The following is a 16641-nucleotide window of genomic DNA, read 5'->3' on the forward strand; positions in this document are numbered from 1 at the left end:
CAAAAAACGCTGTATTTGTTCTGCCTTTGTAATTTTTTGCCTGGTTTTTAGGTGCAGTGTTTTATTTGATTCTCTTAAAAATCCCACAAGGTGAGCACAAAACAGTTTTTTGCCCATTTTGTAGATAAAAGTCCTAAAAGGATGGTGCTTCTTGCGTAAGATCTGATAGCTGGTAATCTGCAGTTGAGTAAGCACCGTTCTTTCAAGTTATGTTTACAGAACATTTAACACTTGGTGACAGATCTGATGCTGGGAGGAAAAGAGAGGAAGGAATGTGGTCAGATGGTCAGGGTGTCCAGCTCTGCTCACTAGCAGATGATGATGTCCTTACCCAGAGCAAGGGTCCCAGGGTACAAAGCCAGGCTGAGAGGACAAGTGCACTCAGTCTTGGCCCAGCTGAACACAAGACATGATGAATGCACTGTGTTTCTGGTACTCAGAAACTAACCCCCGAGTGCCCACTTCCTACTATGACATATCCATGAATGATTGTTTTACAAGGTTGGAAGGCATTATGCAACTCTGAAATATGGATGGAAAAGTCTACAGAGGTTGTGTTTTATGAGAGTTAGGTAGACCAGTGAATACTAGGGTATCTAGGACCAAATTCCTAACCCCGAATCTTCTCTAACACCAATTGGCCTCAAATCAAAAGACCCTAAGCGTCCAACCCAATCAAACTCGAGACTCAGAACAAAAACACACCTGGCCCATGCAGGGCATCAGGGTAATTTAAATGGCTGTGAGATCAATGCAATGCTCAAACATTGATTTCAAAATCATGAATAAAGTAAAACACAAGTTCTTGATAGCTCATCTGAAGGAGGAAATAAAGCTAAGAAAGAAAGCTGGGGTGGGTTGTAAAGTGGGAGAATGGTAGCCACATAGGTTGGACCAAAGAGCAGGAATCCGAATTAGACCTTGAAAAAGGTTGAGTCTATGGCAGTGTGATGATAATAAGCACAAGAGTAAATTTATTATTCCAAGCACTTGGCTCAAGGTCAGGCCAAAATAGGCATAAGTAGGAAAGGGGATGTGATTTAGGGACCAGAAGGCCTGTCTTCTTATTGCAGCAGGAGGATTCAAAGGAATTGGAGAAGATGGGAATCCGAAAGGCTTAAGGCAAGGCACCTGTTAAGGCTGCTATTGCAGAAGGAAGGTCGTCTTTTTAAAGATAAAGCAATTGAGACACAAAGACAGCTTTCCCAGGGTTGCAAAACTGGAAAGTGGTGTCTGGGTTCAAAGCTGGATCAGTCAGATAAGAAAGCTGTTATTTCACTTTGACTCAGAAAACAAATGTCCCCTGCTCTTCCCAAAATAAACGTTGTGCCCTGAGGCAAAGAAAATGCTCTCAGGGCTTAGTTGACTTACCTAGAAAAATATTGGGTAAAACTAATGATCCTGGAACTTTTTACAGCTAGTGAAATTCTCTGTTTCATAACTCATACGGAAATATGAATTTAAAACTATAAAATTATAATTGTGAGCTATTTTTTAAAAAGGAAAGGAAATCTGATGCATCAAAGACATACTTGTGTGCCGGCTCCATTGTGGACATTTTGACATAATCTAATTCATCAAATCTTCCCAGCTCTCAGACAGAGTCTTTTAATTCCATTTTTCAAAAGAGTAAAGCATACTTAAGACTATGTTCACAGGCCAGTAGCTTATAAGTAGTAATAACCAGGACTTGGACTGTGGTGTGACCTGCACCAAAATTCATGTTCTTTTTTCTTTGTCATTGATTAGAAAGAGTGATCTCTATTGAGAGACACCGCTGTGTGTTTAGTCAAACTATATTTTACACTCATGTATGACTTTAAATAATATTAAAACAATTTTATCCAATAAATGAAGGCTAAATTTGGATGATTTAATACTCTGGTCATTCTGAAATAATGTTCAAAGACATAGCTGGAGAGTTATAAGGTATAGGTATTAGCCTTGGATGTCAAATAAATCAGAGTAGTTTATTTTAGTAGTTTTTAGGTTGAGTAGTTTTAGGCTATATTTAGGCTATATTTAGACTTAATATCATTATCATTCCTCTATAAATGATGTCAGTAAATATTTCTCATACTTTTCTCATATGATTATAGGAAATGAATTTTCATTTACCAAAAGCCTTGTGTTTTGATTTAATGTCTTGATGCACAGGTTTATCCATATCATTAATTTCCTTCCTTGCAGAATAAAATTATAAAGTTTAAAGGGCATTTTACATAACTCATAAGTTTTTTTAAGACTGAACAATTGTTTTAAAAAAACAAAATAATGTCCTTACCCGCTGTATTAGGGTTTCCCAAAAAAACAGAACCAATAGGATGTGTATATTCAGAATGAGATTTATGACAATGAATTCGCTCGCACAACTGCAGAGACTAGTAAGTGCAAATCTGGTATGCAGGTCAGCAACTTCAGGAGAGCTGAGGGTACATGTGAATTCCGCAGGAAGGGCTGGAGAAGCCTCTTCTGCTCAGGGAGCCCAGCCTTTTTGTTCTATTCAGGACTTCAAATGCTAGGATGAGGCACCCCCACCCCCATGTCGGAGGTCAATCTGTTACAGATCAGCAACAATACTTGCAGCAAAACTAGCACCTACCCCACATGCTGCCTCCTTCATTGCCACCCACAGGCATGAACTTGCTTAACTGTCCTTGATCCGCAGAGCTCCATATCCTCATCCTCAACAGCCAAGGGCCTTTGTGCCCCTTGAAGAGTTTTCCCCTCAGTGACTGCAACTGGAGTCTCTGGGACTTCTGCTCTCCTGACCACTTTGCAGCGCCATTTTATTCCTAGGCTGTTTATGTCCCACTAAGACCTCAGATGAGAATGACTCAGCTCCATTTCTCATCCGGAAATCCGACCAGTGCAAGCCCACACCTGCTCTGTTCATCTTCCTGAACTCCTCCATGGGGAGTCCTCCGCCACCGTCTGCCCTTCAAGTTTACAACACATAGGGGGAATGAGAATCAACAGCATGAAGTGCCATTGTCAGAAGAAGGGTAGAAATCAGAAGTATGCTAGAGGAAGGAAATGCATAAACAAAGGAATAAAAATTCCTACTTACAATTCAAGGTCTAATTCTATTACCTTGTTCAGAAACTGTTTTAAACTGACTAGTCCCCTTCTCCCGTTTTTCTAGTCTTTATCTTGACTTATGTGACAAACCTCAGCACAGAGGGAATGTATTGCTGAAGGCCCTCTTTACACCTGGATTCTCACCCACGCTCTCTGTTTAAACTGGAGTGCCGCCCTCACAGCTGTCCCGAAGGAGAGGGGTTTGCTCTGTTGTTCTCTGATGAACACTGCGTTTTCTCCTCCTCATTTCCCCAACACTCTCATTCCAGATTTTAGTCCCCAACCAACTCTGCTGTTATACTCAGATTTTAGGAATCACAGACTCTGTCTAGTAACATTTCTCTTCACATAAGGGATCATAACCAGAGACTTCGTCTGACCAAAAGCTATTTTAGAACAAGAAAATTTCAGAGTGGCCTCTGAACAATCACAGTACATCAAAGATTCCTGCACGCCAAACCTTCTGTTATCTTGCTCATCAGAATGCTCTCAGCCTTTCATTCAGGGAGAAATTACACAAATTAGAGACGGTGTTCTAACAACAACCTTGTTTATCAGATTTGAATTCCACGGAGACCAAGTCCAAAGAGAAAGGACAGTTTGAAGAAATGGCTTCAAGTGGACACAGAGAAGTGTGATGATGGAATCTCATCACAGAGGAAGCCAACGTGGGAATGCCCACACCAGTCCAATCTGAGCAAGGAACTGCATAATTTAGAAGGGTTTCCACCCAAAATGATAAAAATCAATAGATTTTTAAAAATGTCCTGGACTAGCAAAAATTGTAACTGTTTGACTAGTTCATTATGCAGGCAGGAAAACTAAAGTTACTAACTTTGACAAGTTATTATCCCAGGATCCTATGCTATAGAACAGCAACATCCAAAAATATGTACAATAACTAGTTTTATTGAGTAATTACTATGTGCTCTAAGGCAATTGGCAAGTATTGATACTCATTTTCATCCCACTCTAAGAGACATTATCTCCATTTGGTAAGTGAAGCAATGGTAAAACAACGTGCCCAAGTTCATTCAACATTTTAATTCAACATTAAGGGATGACACTGATGCTGTCTAATTTTTGAAAACAGAACAAGATAGCCACAGTCTCTGCCTGCGTTGAAACTTGGTTAGTACTGTTCCCTTAAGAAGGACAATCCACTCTTATACACCTTGAGGCTAGTTGCTCAGTACTGAGCTAAAGTGAAGATTTGGGCAAGAAGCATGGAAGTGGGAACTTAGGAGACCCAAAGAGCAACATAAAAATAGGAAAACACTATTTTTGTTGTGGGAATGCATGGTGTCCATTATGTCTCTGTTGGTTATTTTCTGCCAAGAGAAAAAAAAATGCAGACCAAAACCAACACAGCAACAAGAGGTTTTAATTCTAGGAATGACTTCCAAACACATGAATTTAATAATTTGAAGGATAGTCAGAGAAAAAGGATGATTACCTCATTTCCTATCTGTTGCAGAAAAGTCTGTTTACTGCCATTTGCACGAATCTGAAGCCAAAGATTCTATTCCAAGGAATACTTCCTGTTCCCTTCTACAGAAGGAGTGCCAGGGCCTGCCACCTAGTTTCTCTTTTGAAGCACCCAAGAATAAATACCAACTGAACACCTGCACCAGTGCCTCTCAGGTACATTTCTAATCTGACAGCCTAAACTGGGATCTTTTCATCCAAACTCTCTGCCTAACAATGGTTTCCTCCCTCTCAAGACCCGGATCTCACTCTCTCTCCTTCTAGCAAATTTGTCCCATGATGTAATGCCAAACTGTTGTCGAAACCTGTGCCCCACTCATACAACAAAACACTCACTGAGGGTTTACATTCTAGAGACTCAGCTGCATGCTAGGAATATAGAGATGAACAATGTGGATCTTGTCCTGGTTCTCGTAAAATTGACGTTCTAATGAAAAAGACAAATACTAAATCAAATTTTTGTGCAATTAATTTTAAAGTATAATTGTGGTAAACACTGAGTAGTAGATAAGGTGCATAAAAGTGCCATAAAGGATATAAAAGAGAGTCCTAACCTAAATTTGGGGAGAGGCAGGAGGGATTGCTGAAGGAGAGAGTCTGAGGAGAAGTGATCTCTGTGTGGATTAATAATGGGAGTGTGTTAGCCAGCAAAGTGTGGAACATGAGCAACGTATTGAAGAGAAAAGAACCAAAAGAACTTTAGTTAGAAAAGGATTAAACAGAGATATGAAACTAAGAGGCATTTATTGGGAGAAGATGTATGCATGTGGAATAAACTAGCAAAAATGGAATAGGAGCTAGGTGTGGTAGTGTACTCCTGTAATTCCAGTGGCTCAGGAGGCTGAGGCAAGAGGGTCATGAGTTCAAAGCCAGCCTCAGCAAAAGTGACACACTAAGCAACTCAGTGAGACCCTATCTCTAAATACAAAATAGGGCTGGGGATGTGGCTCAGTAGTTGAGTGCTCCTGAGTTCAATCTCCAGTACCCACCCACCCACCCCTCAAAAAACAAAAATGGAGTTGGAGATATTTAGTGTGACTGAGATCCCAAGAGCAATGGAAGAATTTTAATCTTGAGATTGGTATAACCAAATTTGTGACCTTCAAAAAGGTCACTCTGAATTCAGAGTAAACAGAATGTGGAAAGAAGGAGAATAGGAACAAATAAGAACCCAGAGAAGAAAGATTTTTTTCTTGGGACGTAGACAGGCTGAGTTGGAGCGTTGGGAGGTATGCAACTGAGGACATGAAGGAGCTCTGCAGATAACCAGGGCCAAAGCCTGAGGAGGCACTGAGTTGTGGATGCCGGTGTGAACATCCCTAGTGCAAGGAGCTGGGAGACATTCTGGGAGGGCAAAAGATTTCTCCAATGAAGGATACAGAATGAGGAGAAGAGGGCCTAGAACAGAATCTTGAGGTCAACTTCCATATTTAAAGTGCTCCATAAGAAAACTTGGCAAAATATCAAAGAGGCATGATGAAAACCAGAAATTAGTAAGTGAAGGAAAGAGAATGTTTCAAAAAGTAGGAAGACATTTGCCCCTGGCAGCTTTAAGGGTAGTTAAGAGAGGGCGAGACACATGCCTCAGCATTAGGGAAACAGCTGCAATAAAACATTGAGGACAGGAACCAGAAGGACACGGGAAGTAAAATGGACTCGTGTGGAGACAAAATTGGAGAAGTTTGCGTCTGAAAGCAAGGAGAGAGAGAGAGAGAAAGGAGAGAACGTAGAATCCAGGGAGATATTTCTGTCCCCCTTTCTTCTTAAATTGAAGTTTAGAGCATGTTATATTTATGTAGGAAGTATCCATACCCACGGAGATGCTGACAATACAGGGGTGGAGTGGCCGGGGAAGGACTGAATAATGGAGATTCTGGTATTCCTAACAGGAATGGTCTGTGATCCATTCCTGATGTGGACCTGCGTTTGAAAGCAAAGGAAACTCTGCACGGAACTCAGAGGCAAGTTGCAAAAGGCAGGTATGGGCTCTGCAGCACGCAGATACTACAGCAGCAGATGGGGGGTTACTCACCCCATCACTCTGGATTCTCTCTGAGAAGGAGGCAAGGGGATAGGTCAGCAATTGGGAGGAAAAGAAAGAAGGAAGGAAGGAAGGAAGGAAGGAAGGAAGGAAGGAAGGAAGGAAGGAAGGAAGGAAGGAAGGACGGACGCAAGAACTGGAAAGCACCCAGGGAGGGAAGCTGAGATCACAAATGACACTGATGACCATAAATTAACAGGGGATCAGTCTCCTTACTTTTCATTCTAACAAGCTTATTGATTCCTCAAGGATTGGCACACAGGCTTTCCATTGTCCCTACCTCCACTCACATCTCTATTAACTCAACACATCTCTATTTATTTATTATTTATTTATTTATTTTTGCTTAGATATCCTTCTCCCAAACTAGGCTTTATTCTGACTAGGGAAAGTGACTGCTCAATGTTAAGCACCTCGGTTTCACTCTTCTCCACCGCCTAGCACAGCATCACAATGAATGACAAGGAATGAAAACGAAAAGAGCCTGAAAAATCATGTGGAGATAAAAAGAAGAATTGTTACAGAAAGGGTTATTATCTATGTTTAAAAATACACACACACAATCTTCCCAAGAAGCTATGAATTTCTTAGTAATGTGTAGAGAAGAACGTTTCTTCAAGTAATAATTAACCTCACACTGTAACCAACCATGAGTTTTACCAGGGATCTGCTAAGGTAGGAAATAAGATGGAGAATTAGAATTCATTCCTCTCTCTCTCTCTCTCTCTCTCTCTCTCTCTCTCTTAAATAGAGGTTTCACTTTTCCTCTTTTCCAAAAGAAAGTCCCCAGAAGCAGCATTTTATACCAGCAAAAGCCACTTTAGCATTAGCAGATTGGTGTTCCACTCCTATGGCCACCTAAACCACACCTGGAAATCTGCAGTCACCTGTGGAACATGAGTGCTCACCTGGATCCCTTAGTCCGAATGTATGTCTCATTTCCAGTTGTATTTTGCTTTTAATTTGTAATAATCCCTGCTGAAAACCCTGTTTGGTGTGTGTACATATGGGAGTGTGCACATAAATGTTTACTTGTGTATTTAATAAAATATTATTTTATGAAAATAAATTATGTTCAGTTCAAATACTGTTAACAGAAAATCTCAAGGAAATAAGTAAAAAAAATTACCTAATATGCCACCAACAAGAAACTTCACCACTATCATTTGATGAGTCTCATTACAGTGATTTATCTGTGTAAATTTCAGGTAGAAAGACCAATAGAGAAAAAGAGAGAAAAGTACATAGGATTTTAGATAGATCTAGATAGGTAAAGATAAAAATGGAGAGTCAAAAACTAGATTATAGGGCTGGGGATGTGGCTCAAGCGGTAGCGCGCTCGCCTGGCATGCGTGCGGCCCGGGTTCGATCCTCAGCACCACATACCAACAAAGATGTTGTGTCTGCCGAGAACTAAAAAAAAATAATAAATATTAAAAAATTCTCTCTCTCTCTCTCTCTCTCTCTCTCCTCTTTCACTCTCTCTTAAAAAAAAAAACTAGATTATAAATATACTATTGAACACATTATACTTTATTGGAATTAAAAGGAAGAAAAACATCAAAGTACCATGGAAGGTTTCTACTTTGAATATTGATTCACAAAATATTTTATTCTAGCATCTCTCTATAATTGGACTTATGAAAAATATTAAAATGTGGAAGTTATTACTTTTAACTACTTGATCAATTTCGGATGGTATCGTTCAACTCCCTGCTTTGAAGTATGGAAAATCTGGAACATTTCCTTTCTTCCTCCCCTATCACATTTAAATACATTGTTAATTGTAATATCATTTAAAAAACTCATAATATTTTTCTTCTTATTGGGTAATGATGAGTCCACAGCTTAGTTTTAGTCTTTATTAAAACTAATTCAATAATCCTTTTATATCTGAACTAAATTTTTCATATTCATGAAATAAATATCTCTGCATAAATTATGCCTCTTTTAAAAATATGTTAATATATTAACTGTGAAATGTATTTCATGCTAAAAATACAATGAAATGTTATTTTGTGCTAAAAAAAAAAAAAAAAAGAGCTATCAAGCCATGAAAAGACATGCAGGAACCTAAAATTAATGCTATTAAGCTAAAGAAACTACTCTGAAAAGGCTACATACTACGTAACTGCAACTATGTGATATTTCAGAAAAGGCAAAACTATAATAGATAAAAAGATTAATGGTTGCCAGGGATTAGATGAGAAGCAGGGATGTACTGGTAGAACAGAGAAGAATTTTAGGATATTGAAAGTCTGATAACTGTAATGGTAAATACATGCCATTATATGTTTGTCAAAACTCATAGAATGTACAACAGCAATCGCAAACCATAAAGTAAACAACCGACTCTGGGTGATAATGTGTCAGTGTAGGTTCATTGATTGTAACAAATGTACCACTCTGGTGGAGGGCGTTAATATCCAAGAGTATGATGGTTAACCTATGTGTCAACTTGAGTGGGGTAAGGGATAAACTAGATAGTAAAACATTATTTCTAGGTGTATCTCTGAGGATGTTTTTTGAAAATATTAGTATTTGAGTAAGTTAACTGAATAAGAAGATCTGCCCTTACCAGTGTGGGTGGGCATCATCCAAACCTGAGAACAAAACAGTGGAAGAAAAGCAAATTATCTCTCTCTCTCTGTCTCTCCTGGAACTGGGATATCTGTCTTCTCCTGTCCTTGGACATCTTTACTCCTACTTTTCAGGCCTTGGGACCTAAAACATACACCCGCATTCCTCTCCTCGGTCATTTCCAGTACTTACGCCTATAATCATAGCCTGGCAGCTATATCATTAGATCCTTGGGTTCTGAGCCTTTGGCCTCAGACCCAATTGCACTTGTCTTTCCTGGCTTTACAACTTGCTAAGAGCAGATCATTCAACTTCTTACCTTCCATAACCACATGAGCCAATTCCTCTCATAAATCATAGATGTAGATGTAGATGTAGATATAGATATAGATATGTCTCTACTTCTCAAGAACCCTGACTAAAACTGAGAGATTGTGTATGTGTGGGGACAGGAAGTATATAAGAACTCTCCTGTACTTTTTGCTCAGTTTTTCTGTAAAACTAATACTGCTTTTAAAATTAAGGTAAAAATCAATATAACCAAATATGAACAATGTTCCAGATGACCTTCCTCCAATAGTTTTTATTTTTGAATCACTTGCCTTACCTGAAGAAGTTGAAAGCAAAATGTTCAATCGTAATATTGCCATATTTGGATGAAATTTTAGAAGAAAGCGTCCAATATTTTATTACGAAGTCATAATAACATTTGAAAAATTTTCCAACTCACATCCCGGGTAGAATTCAATCCTTCACTCCTCTGGGGGCCCAAGAGTTTCTTCATCTTCTCCTTGATGTTCTCTTTTCTCAGCTGCCTGAAAGTTTTCTCCTGATCACACAGAGCCATGCTGAACCGCAGGTCTGGGCTTGAGCTGTGATATAAAACAGGAGTCAAAGCCAGTGTCCCACAGCCTCACCCCATCTGCATCCAGCCCCTCAAGACCTGGGCAGCAACACGGATGTGGCCCCCTGCTTCCCTCAGGGACTTAAGTCAAGAGTACAAAATGATGGATACCTGAAAGCAGCATGTTCCAAAGCATGCTTTAGGAAAAAAAGAGGGGGAAAGAGGAGAACATGAGATGTTTAGAAGAAACCAACAAGCAAACAGGCCCCCATTAGGACAATAAAAGTGCTTCAGTAGAAAACACTTTCCTAGTTAAAATATAGAATGAAAGAAGAAACCTCAGAACCCCTGGGCTGTGTTCTCTATACTAATATACAATCACTACACAAAGTACATATATATATATATATATATATATATATATATATATTCCTAAATATAGAGGATCTTTTGAAGACTTTTAATTTTATCATAAATTTTATCAATGGAAATGATTTTTTCCATTGAACATTTTGTCTTTGAGAATCATCTGTATTTAAGTAAACAGAAGTAATTTAAACATTTTTACTATTGTGGAATATTTTCATTATATGAATACACTATGATTTATCTATCAACATTATAGTTATTTCCAATTTTTTTTAATTTTTATAAACAGCACCACTATAAACATATTGTATACATGTTTGAAAGTTTCCTATAGCATGTGGTTTTCAGAAAGAGCAATTTATTTAATCATGACACTCAAAATGGTTGTAAAGTATTCTTTTCTTATTTTATCACTGAGCAAAAAAGTGATTAGAAAACTTTCAACTATTAACATAATCAGTAAGTAAGTAGATTTAAATACAGGACTTCAAATTCTGGAACCCATATTCTCTATAACATATTAAGCATGATAAAAGAATCAAGATTTTCAAAAATTTATGAACAGTGTAATGAGCATAGGTGTTCCAGAGCTATCAGTAAAAAATATCTGGAGGAGAATTTTTTAAATGCTGAGTAGTAATCTTACAAATATGTAATAGAATTGTGGTTCATTTATTTCTTCTTTTATGTATCATGTTTGACTTTCCAATCAATTGTCTTTCTTGGTTTTATGGAAGGCATTATGTGGAAAATTTTTTCTCAGAATTAAATCTTTCTTTGATAAAAAGCATTTCTATCCTAGAGTCAAGATATAAATTAACATATAAAAAGGGTATGGTTAAATTTCCTTATAAAGAGATACCAAGTTAGTTCTAGATGAATGTACGTTATTTAGTTGGGTTTTTCTACATCTACTTAGCAACTGTGTTCTTGTTAAAGACCATTTCTTTTACACAAGGTGGTCCTAATCACCTCACTGGAACAAGTAGCACTGCTTCATAGTCAAATCACAAAAATATTTCTGATCTCCTGCCAGATATATACCACTTTTAGGCTAGAATCAACTTAATACAAAATAATGATACATAATAACTTGTACTATCTTTTGATTTTTGTTCACATATGTTGAGAGGCTATGGAAATGTATCATTTACTAAATCAAATCCACATGTTCCAGGGATCAACATAAGGGACTGAGATGCCTCAACCCAATAAATCCATCATCATTCATTGGGCAAATTACAAGACAAAAGAATGTTGTGCTAATTTGTGCATTGTCATTGTAAAACATGTAACCCAACTGAAATCAGCTTCCTCGGGGAACGTTCAGATGTGCAGAGAACTTGGGGGAGGTTGGTCCCACTGAGCTCAGCCTTAGATCAGAGATCAGCTGGGTCAGTGCAGACATGGCTCCCCTCAGCGTCACCTTTTGTAAATAAAGAAATTTATTTTCCAAGGTTCATATTTGGAGGCCACTTTGAAAGAGCAATGCAATGGAAATTCACCATTCATGGTCCTGCTGAGCACTAGGAATAAAGTCAATTTCTATTTTCACTTTTTCTACTTTAAAAAAATTTATAGATTCCTATTTATGTTCATTTTCATGTTTCTGAATAACTATCCGAATCAATAATGGAAATTAGACGTAAAAAACTACAACCATTTCTAAGGAAACAGATATATTACTAGAGAGGGCCCTTACAAAAAGCACTTATTTCGACAGTTATTATCTAACCACCAACTTACTGGGAAATTAAGCAAGGTATGTTAGAATTATGTTTTTAATATTTTTAGCTAATAAGAGATAGCTAAGGAACAGTAAATTAATACACTTGTATGTATTTAAAACTGTCACAATTATTTCATAGATAAAAAGTATACTTTTTAACAACACAAAAGTTCAGTGGATCACTCACAATATTTTCCATCTAATTAAATTAATTAACTTACCAAACTTCAAGAGACATTTCCAGAATCATTTCAGTGACCTACAAGACATAGTAATCAGATTCAGTCATAAAATGGCTAACTATTGAGTGTCAAATTATCTTTTACCTAAGGGGAAAGAAATTAAGAAAAAAAATAACAATTCCACGAAGACCTTAAACTATAGATACATTTCAATAAATAATGTTTGCTGTTTTTTCTATCTACTTAATAAGTCATTTTGACAGCATAAGAATTGCTTCTGCCTGGTTGTTCTCTTCTCTCACTGAAATATAACTGCGTTCTGCAATTGTTATTCATAAAACATAAAAAACACTTGAGACATAACAATAAGATAAACTAAGATATTGTATCTGTGACTTAGGAGCTGCCTCAGGCCACCGAGTCAAAGGCCATAATGGCTGATAAAGTGAATTAAACCTGGATGGGAGTTCACACATGAGATCTTGTGACTCCTGGGGCTGAAGTCAGCTGGAACTGGAACACTGGCCCCCCCATGGGCAGCAGGGCCAGGGTCAGCCAAGAACTTTCTTGATAAAATTGGGGGGAACTCAAGTTTTTTTTTTTTTCAATACCATCTGAACTCACCAAACACATCAGAACTGCATCCTGCCAATGAGGCAATTCTTGCTTAATGGAGAGTGAAAATAGTAGGAGATCCACAGAGCAAAGGAGGTGTGAAATAGCTCCTTTCCAGAGACTGTAAATCTATTGTATAGGAGAACCTCAAGGCCACCCCTGTCATCCTACCAAATAATGTGACTATAAATTGCTAGGGGAACCAGTTGACAAAATGCTTTGAAAGATGCTGTACATTTTTTTAATCATGAATTACTCCTATGATGTCAGCCACTGTAAGAACACAGACCAACTTGTTCCATAACTTCAGAGAGAACAGAATATGCCTCTGGAAATGTGGAGGGGATGTTTCTAGAACCATAATAAAATGTTACAAATTATTAGATTTGTTATCTTGTAGGTTTCAAGAGGTGGGGAAAAAAAGAAAAGAAAATAATCTTTTCAAAAGGTTAAAATAAGTTCACAGATGGTCCTCAGTACTGAGTTTTAAAAATAAGCAAAAGGTATTGAAATCATCTGTATAAAATTTGTCTCTCCCACTAAACTGTAAGGTGCATCTTAAATAATTTTCTATTACTAGCTTATTGCACAGTATTTGGCAATCAATAGAAAATAAATATTTGTTGAGTTACTATGCAGGTGTATTTGAGGAGAATTTTAGGCAATTTTATCTTGTCAAAAAAAATATATAATAAATATATATATAAAATATATATATATATATATAAAATATATATATAAATATATATATAAAATACATATACATCTTTGGATAGTCTGACCCCAATAGCAATTTCTCTGTATGAAATTTAATGAATCTTTATTCACCAAAGAAGATATAGATATGACTATTAAAGTTAATAAAATAATTAATAATCCCAGGACAAATGGAATTACACATGCCTGGGTGAATTGTAGTTCCCTGTAAGTCAAAAGAGTGATTGTCTCTAAAATAATTGCCCTTGGTAACAATTCAGTAATGGAATCCCAACTCAGACTACTTCCCAGCATGTTATGTCTAATTCCTCATTTCAAAATTTCAACCAGAGTCTTTCCCAAAGAGGGCTTGGAAAACATTAAATACTGAATGAGGCTACTGCAGATATTCAGTAAGAAAAACATGACATGAATATAACACATTCCAGGATTTAAAAACAAATACATGAAAGCTGGCCTTAAAATGAGAGGAGACTTGACTGTTTTTATCTCCAGAGGGCAAAACCACTCTGGGTGAATGGAAATGAAAGGAACAATATTACAACTCAACACTGAGGGTTTTTTTTTAACAAATGGAAAGTTTCAAAGCAGGAATTCCTATTCCAATATGCCACCTCTGGACACAAAAGCATTCAAGAAAAGGTTTATTCACAGGCAGCTCCCAGAAAGGTTCCTAAACAATTCATATATTTAAATATTCAATGTTTGAATGTATCCAGTGTCCACTGGTCCTGAGAATTGCATAAATAAAAGTAAAATTGACCATGCCATTATGATTTGGATCTGGAACATTCCTCAAAGGCTCATGTGTAGAAGGCTCGATCCCCAGCTGGTGGTGTTATAGGGAGGCAGTGAAAACAGAAGAAGGTGGAGCCTGGTTGGAGGGTAGGTCCCTGAGGGCATGTTGTTGAAGGGCACATCTTGTCCCAGGCCTCTACCTCTCTGTCTCTGTTTTTTTGCTTCCTGGCCAACTACGAAGTGAACAGTTTTGCTTCATCACACTTTCCTCCATAATGTATCGCCTCATCAGGTACAGAAGAAATGGAGCCAGTCAACCATGGAGTGAAACCTCTGAAATTTTGAGTCAAAATCAATCCTTTGCTCCTTTAAGTTGATTTGCTCAGGTAGTATGTCACAGCAACAAAAAGCTGACTAACACACATGCTGTTTATATGGTTGTATTCATTCGGTCCTTGTAAAAATGTCCCTTCTATGTTCATCAACAACATTTCTTGGCTAAGACATTCATGACCCTAGATAGGTTGACAAGATCCTTTAAAGACAGGCTAAGAGAAGAGAAGACATGATTTTTGTGTCATTATGAACACTACAAGAATATGTTGCCTTGGGGCTGGGGATGTGGCTCAAGTGGTAGCACGCTCGCCTGGCATGCGTGCTGCCCGGGTTCGATCCTCAGCACCACATACAAACAAAGATGTTGTGTCCGCCGAGAACTAAAAAATAAATATTAAAAATTCTCTCTCTCTCTCTCCTCTCTCACTCTCTCTTTAAAAAAAAAAAAAAAAAAAAAAAGAATATGTTGCCTTGGTTCTTATCCCTTGGACTGGGATCCTCACTCACTTCCTCATGTTGACCAAGCAGACTGCCAATAATCAGGAGGAAATTTCTAACACTTCCACTTGATGGACTACGTTCAGACATGCTCAGAATCCCAACATTCACGATCTCTCTACACCTTTTACGTACAACCTGTCATTCAAATAAAACAGACACAAAAATATGTACTTCCTGTGAGGTATTAAACAAGACAGCCAACCTCTTTCCAACCTCTGCACAAAGCAGCTGTGCATTACAGACTTTCACACTGATGTCAGGAGGGTGACCAGGTCTCCCAGGCTCCCCCCAACCCCATGATACTTTACAATGAAATGGAAAATTGGAACTCTACCTCTTCTAGGAATCGTAAATGTAAGAAGTAGGCTGTACCCAATACATGTTCTTATTTTTAAAAAAAATCTTCTCTGTTCATTCCATAGTGGAAAACAATTTTGATGCTTACAATGGGAGATGTTCAGTTGGGAGAGTTTGGGGAGACTGTAGGAAAGACACTATGAAAGAAAAAGCAATTTTAGACTATAAATAATTTTACATTATCTACTCCACTAATTCTCTTGCAAAATTCCAGGATTGTTTTGAAATAATGAAGCTAAACTTAAAAAACATAGTCCCTGGGCTGGGGATATAACTCAGTTGGTAGAGTGCTTGCCTCACATGCACAAGGCCCTGGGTTCAATCCCCAGTACCACCAAAAAAAAGAAAAAAAGATATTCAGTTACAAAAAACATAGTGCCTGGCACTAAGGAGGTAATTCAAAAATTATTACTAAAAAGAAGACACAAATAATTTTTAATTTAACAAGTTATCCTACTAGTAAAGAGTTCTTCAAATATATCATTTTTTCTCTTATGAGCTCCAATATTTAAATGTTCCTTTTCAACAATAAATAAATAAATAAATATTACCTCTGACTCATTATTTTTTTTTTTTTAGGTAGAAACTGACAGCAACTAACAACTTGTTGATTCAGTCATCACATCTTTCAAGAGTTACAGAATATTTTCTGCTGTGTCTGTATTTATCTGACCTCTTTAAGATAATAAAATGATATTTAAAAAGTAAGAGTCATTTTTACTAAGAACTGTGTCTCCATATGCTGTAAATCCATCCTATGAAGAAGGAACAAAATGTGAATCTGACAAGAAGGCAATTCAAGTGTGGAGTGGAAATGATCACCCTGCCACTAGAAGTTAGATCACATCTATATCAATTGTCCATGTTTAAAATTAAATGGGACAGTGATGAAATCATTTTAAATATAAATAATGTTTTTGTAAAACAAAATTAGTATTTGGTATCAGGAATCATGTGTCACCCAAGAATTTGGGGGTAATTGTGCCCCAAAACATAACCCAAATGGTCATAAAAAATTTTGAAAGACAAGTACACTATTTCTTCTGTTGCCATGTTCCATTCG

The 16641-nt window shown here is 37.4% G+C and overlaps 1 protein-coding gene across 1 annotated transcript in view; it reads right to left on the bottom strand.

The window, feature by feature from the left end:
• Positions 1-16641, bottom strand: part of PLA2G4A (phospholipase A2 group IVA) — a 128339-nt gene that overhangs the window by 44966 nt on the left and 66732 nt on the right. The window contains exons 6-7 of the mRNA XM_081299770.1: positions 12354-12391; positions 9921-10062 (exon numbers count right to left, since the gene is read on the bottom strand). Of these exons, the coding sequence (XP_081155896.1) occupies positions 9921-10062; positions 12354-12391 (180 nt within the window). The remainder of the gene's footprint in view (positions 1-9920; positions 10063-12353; positions 12392-16641) is intronic.

The sequence above is a fragment of the Spermophilus citellus genome (assembly GCF_964194105.1).
Source record: "Spermophilus citellus genome assembly, chromosome: 6".
NCBI lineage: Eukaryota > Metazoa > Chordata > Mammalia > Rodentia > Sciuridae > Spermophilus > Spermophilus citellus.